At 44.4% G+C, this 6,000-nt stretch overlaps 1 protein-coding gene across 1 annotated transcript in view; it reads left to right on the forward strand.

Moving 5' to 3' along the window:
• The window catches only part of RCOR1 (REST corepressor 1), a 121,635-nt gene extending 116,020 nt beyond the window's left edge, over positions 1–5,615 (forward strand). The window contains exon 12 of the mRNA XM_045777205.2: positions 1,442–5,615. Coding sequence (XP_045633161.2) covers positions 1,442–1,483 — 42 coding nt within the window. The 3' untranslated portion in view covers positions 1,484–5,615. The remainder of the gene's footprint in view (positions 1–1,441) is intronic.
• Positions 5,616–6,000: the final 385 nt, after the last annotated feature.

The following is a 6,000-nucleotide window of genomic DNA, read 5'->3' on the forward strand; positions in this document are numbered from 1 at the left end:
TTGTTAGAATGTTGGTTAATTGTCTTTCTAGTCAGTGCCCAGAACTGGGTGCCCTTGTAATTTCTCATTCTTGTGTAATCTGTGGAATCCAGCAGCTAAGAAAGAGGTCTGCTAGTGTCTTGCACACCCCTTCTGCCCTCAGATTTTATGTGTTAAATGTAGCACAGGGAGGAGGACATCAGAATTGCCTGAAGCTCCAGTAACGTAATGGCCTGTTAGCTGTAGGCTTTTTTTCCTTCAAGGCTGAGAAGGGAAGGCAGCCCATGGGTTTTGAGCTTTTGAGATTCCGAGTTCTCTGAAGTGGACAAAGATGTAGTACAGAGCAGGGGTGGGTACGTGTCAGAACGGGTGAGGGGATGCTAGACAGGACTGGGTCAGAGGTAGAGTCTCCCTTAAAGTTACAGAATGACCGAATGTGTTACTAGTGAGGAGAAATCTCCTGACCTGACTAACAACTGTTCTCATAAATTGTGATGTCATCCGAAGGAACTGCTGTTTTCAGATTTGGGGTTCATAACCCAGTGGTTTCCCTAGCAATAAGCGAGACATCAGGAGGGTAGCAATGAGCACTAAGACACCTTGTAACCTTCTGGTTTGGGTCTGGGAGTCTGTTTTAGTTAAGAAATGCCTTTGAGGCTGGAGTGCCTGGGTAGCTCAGTCGTTAAGCATCTGCCTTCAGCTCAGGGCGTGATCCCGGCGTTCTGGGATCGAGCCTCGCGTCAGGCTTCTCCGCTGGGAGCCTGCTTCTTCCTCTCCCACTCCCCCTGCTTGTGTTCCCTCTCTCACTGGCTCTCTCTCTCTCTGTGTCAAATAAATAAAATCGAAAGAAAGAGAGAGAGAGAGAAAGAAAGAAAGAAGGGGGAAGGGGAAAGGGAAGGGAAAGGAGGAAGGAAGGAAGGGAAAGGAGGAAGGAAGGAAGGGAAAGGAGGAAGGAAGGAAGGATGGAAGGATGGATTTTAAAGAACCTGCGATCTTAGCTGTCCTGTGGGTCCCTGTGTCCCAGCGCAGGCCAGTGGCTGTTGGCTGAGTGGGGTAGGTGCCGTGGCCTCTGTCCAGCCAGTGCTGACATGCCGGAGTGCTGCCTTTGGCCATGCGCTGTGCTGACATGCCCTTTCCAGGGATTTTATCTAATCCTGTGGAGTAGACATCACTATTGTGTCTGTTCTGCAGATGAGGAAACAGACATTGGAAAAGAAATAACTCATCCAAGGATCCACATCTAGAAAGTGACAGAGCCAGGATCTGAGCCTGAGATATCTGGCTGTGGAGGCCGCCTTCTTACCCTGCTTGCCGTGCCCAGGCCCTGCCCTTAGGAACACACCTGTGTGCAGGATAGACAGGTGGCCCGCACCCTCTCACCCTGTCTCGCCACACCAGAAGTAGCAGTTTGTGGTGTTTACCTGCTCTTTGATTCTTTTCCCCCCGTCCCTTCTCTCCTCAGGCTGCTTCTGTTCTTGACGTCAGATACGCATCTGCTTCATGAGAAACTCTGGTAGCTTTGAGCACTTGGTATGGACGACTGTGTTATCCAGGATATCAGGTATTACAAGACATCACCTAGCCATCTGCATCACATCTCTGTGGACAAAGCAGCTATTACCAAAAAAGGCATACACTTCCAGTCCTGTGCTCCATCTGCCTTAATTCTGTGCTCGTTCCTCCATGTTGGCGCCACTTTCCAGAGAGCCCCTTTGCATCTCTCACACTCTGCCTAAGTGCTGGGGAGTCTCGTGGCCTGCACGCCTCCTGTGACTCTGGGGACCCCTCCTCAGTTGAAGCTCCTGAGCCCCACCAATGGCCGCTCTGCCCAGTCAGCAGCTTCTTCAAACAGGTAGTCCACTTGGAAGGCACGACTCTGTTCCTGCATGGCCTGCAACTTCTACTTTGTGCATAATGTAATTTTCAGAGTGACTGTGACCCTGTTGGCCTTTTAGAAAGTTTCTCTTGTTCTTTTCTGAGGCATCCACCTAATTGATATCATGCTTCTTTGGAAATCACAGTATACTGGCAGACTGCATTATAACCTCCATTGTGCCAAACATCGTGAGACAGCTCACATTTCCCCAAACATTGGGTGTAATTAAGGTTTGTAAATTTAGCTGGCTTAAATCTCGCCCTTCTCCCTTCCCAAGTAGTAGAAAGCTCATTCACAGCAACTGTCCTTGGACACTAGCTTAAAGGGAACATGGACCTCAACACTTTCTGCCTTCAGCTTTCAGCATTGTAATCCCAGGACAGGAGCCACCCTGTCTTTTCCAGATCCCCCCCCCTGCCCCACCATACAGCTCCAAGAGATGCGGTCCATACCACTGTACCTGGTGCTTGTGCATTGGAATTGGTGCCTTCTCCTTTTGGCAACCATGTTATCGATCCTTTTTCTGTTTTAGTGTCTTATTTCTTCTTTAAAGTTTTTGCTTGCCAAAGATAACATCACTGAGATTAGGAGACAGGGGAGAAATTGCTGCAGATTCTGACAGAGTGCAGATTTTAAATGTCAGGTTAGCTCAATAAAGGGTATTAGAATAGCTGGTGAGGGTTTTATAAAAGCTACACATTGTTTGTTCCCCATTCTATTGGTATGCCTGGCCTTCTACGTGTCGCTCCGTATAGCTTTTTTTGTCCTTCGTGTACTGATGTGATCATATAAACACCATCCTTTCTCTTTTAATATTACAGTACAGGACAGAGAAGTGATCAGTTTATTGGCTCTACTAAGGCCAAGACGAAAAGAAACAATGTACAAAGTGGTCTGTAATGCCTTTTGGTTGGACTGGGAACAAGTAAATGTTTCTGATAAATGTTCTGAGATTTCCAGAATGACTTATTCTCGTACCAGACTGTGGGCCCGCTGCAGGGCTGAGGGATAGACTGTCAGACTGCATTCTCTTGTAACCTGTGTCCCGCCCACGGTCAGTCCAGCCTGCACTAAATATGTTGAAGGAACTTTTGTTGTTGTTGTTTTGCATCCTTTAAATATTTTTCCTGCTTTCAATACCAAAAAGAAAAAAAAAATGCAGATGCTTTAAGGCACAAACAGAATTCTTAAGAATTTAAAATATGCAATTAAAATTTGATGTGTTTTGACTCCCAAGCACCTTGCTCCCCCCCCCCCTTTTTTTTAAGTCAGCTGATTGTCTCTTTAGGAAGAGGGTCAGCTAGAAACCTAGACTGTTTGGAATTGTATGTTTTTAGAAATCTGGAGAAAGATCATTCACAAGGGGAGTAAAATGGGACTTTCCCAACTTTGGTCATCTTGTCCCCTACAGGGTGTCTGTGGGTCAGGTAAGAGCGTGTGAAGAACATCCGAGGAGGCCAGAGGGCAGTCACAGCTTGCTGCTCCTGCCTAGACGGAGCATAATAACACAGCATAATAACACTAGACATGAGGTAGGGTTTGTTTTGGCTCGTATCATAAGCCTGCTGTGTAATTGGAAAATGGCGGGTAAATCATGGAGAGAAGGTGGCAAAAGTTTTGCACGTTGCTTAAAGGGGACACTAGGCAAGGAGCGAGGCCATAGGTTCTCTTTGCTTCTTCTCAAGGCCTCCTTCCTCTTAACGGAAGCGGCAGGCCGTTTACTGCAGTGGGTCTTGTTCCACCAGTAGGTCTGTTCCTCTCTGCACGCCCGGGCTGTTTTCCTTCTGGCAATGCGTGAGCGCCGCATGCTAGTTCTTGGGGAGCGTGGCAGGCAGCGCAGCAGCCCCGGGCTGCTGTGTGTATTCTGCACCATCCCCTCACGTGCTCGCCCGGTCCTGAGGAGTCACTGCGCACTTGGTCGACCACCGCAGCCCGGTTCTGGCTTTCTCTCCACGGGAAGGGGGCATTGTTGTCATTTGCCAGAAGGAAGAAAGATGGTTGTCTTTGACTCCTTCCTTATAGTTTCAAGCATAACGTAGCACTGTGTTTTAAACTGTTTCATTACACTGTCTTTGCAATGATGTAAATGCAAGAAATCACTTAGCTTTAAAAGCTGAGTGATGAATCTTATTTATGTGAAGCCCCTTTTTAACATATCAAGACTTCGGTGCATCAGCAGCTTGTGTTTGGATGTGTAAGGGTCCACAGTGGCAACTGCTTCGGATGCAATGTTCACTTAAGCTTTGTCTTCTTAAAAATTGATCAATGTGAATGTCATAATTATATATATATTTTTGTGGAAAATTTCTCCTAAGTATAAGTTATTGTGCAAAATAGAGTACCATTGAAGCAAACGATAGTTTTAACTTTTAGTTTAGAAATCCTAAAAGATATAAATTGTATTACATATGCATTAAAAGTTTGTTTTATTTAATTTTATGTAGGTGTGTAAAGTGTTAGGTAAAAATTGTTTTCACTTATCCATTTAAACACCTTGTTACTTGAATATTGTGTTGACTGGTCTGAAACAGTGATCGATCCTGTAACATAGCTCTTTTAACCAGGAAGGCCATGCCTCAGTTGTGCTGATATGGCCGGTGGCACACAGTCAGGCGCTGGTGTCCGTAGGAGCCGGCAGTTAGTGTAACACACCCACTGCGTGGTCTTGGTGTATTTGTGCCCACCAAGACACCAGTTTCTCAAAATGGTATTTGATAGTTTTTAACCTATAAGACCCTTCGATGGTCACCAACCTCTCTAATCAAAAAATGAAAAGGAAAAAATTGTTGAGTTTTACAAGCTTACTGTGGTGGACTAATTAAGCAGTTGTTTTCTGTGTATGAAAGTTCCCTCAGATACCACACACCACTATAAGTGTGCTCATTGTCACTTTAAATTTCAACTATGCCCTATTTTTGTCTTTCTAAATATCAGATATACTATTGGTATAATTGCGTACCAAAAATAAGCCAAACAGTGCATTACACTAACTGGATCCCTGCTTAACGGAGCAAAGGAAAGATGGAGCCAACTCAAACGAGAGCCTCGTTTCCTCTCTCGTCCAGCCTGTGTCTAAGCCCAGTGACCCAGGATCCAAGCTTTCAGTATCAAGTGAAACTTGGCTTCATGTTGACTCAAGGTAGTTAGCTAATCTGAATCTAGTGATCTTGTGCAATGCTCAAAAACAAACACTCTTTCCGCCCCTCCCTGGACCCTGCCGCTTTCCTCCTTACACTAAAGCACAATTGCAGGTATGTTACAATTCAGAAGAAGGAAGGTCAGGAGAGTCTATGCATGTCGTGTGGTAATGAGTGTTTACAGTCACCTTCTCCGAAAACTAAAATTTATACTGGAGTGGATAGTATTCCATTATGTAGACCTATCAACTTTGCTAAGTGCTTTTTAGATTGCTTAAAAATTTTTCAAGATTTTAAAGATGTATAAGGTTAAGTTTGCAAATATAATGGAAATGCTGTATATCTTTTGAAGTGATAAAATCCACGTTGGAGTTTTAAAGAAAATATGTTGTAATAATGCTGTTGTAAGTAATATTTTAATGTCTCTTTTTGCCTGTTTTCTATATCAGCACACTCATTGTGGTGAATGTTCATAGCATTATAATTGCTTAGCCATTGAATGATAACATTTGTTATAGTGGAGATCAAAAAATTTATTTGTGAAATTCTGCAGAATTCATTTTTCTATTTCTAATATTTGCTGAAGTTAAATAAAAAATTTTCAAGCCATTGATGTAATAAAATATGAGATAGAACCATTTTCTACAACCTCCCCTTTCCATCAAATCAGTGCCCCGCCCTAGTGCATAGTGGGGTTTTGTGTTGGGCCTTGGGGTTTCAGAACGTAGATGCCCCCCAGAACTACACCCTGTGGAAGCAGCCACGGATGCCTTCTGTGTTTAGCCTTTGGCTCTCCTTGAACTGCATTTTTTTTTTTATTTTAATGTACGATGACCTTATGGTTGGGACCAAGCTGAGGTACCTGAATTCATAAAAGTTGGCAGCTGTTGAGGGCTTACACTTTAAGGTTCAGTGAGAGGACTTTTTTTTCCCCATTAGTGGTTTTTCTCTTTTCAGCGTGACCAGGCTTGACTCCTGGATGCTGGCCTCTGCACGGCCCTGGACTGT

Source organism: Ursus americanus, chromosome 26 (genome assembly GCF_024610735.1).
Source record: "Ursus americanus isolate L20-20 chromosome 26, mUrsAme1.1.p, whole genome shotgun sequence".
NCBI classification, from domain to species: domain Eukaryota; kingdom Metazoa; phylum Chordata; class Mammalia; order Carnivora; family Ursidae; genus Ursus; species Ursus americanus.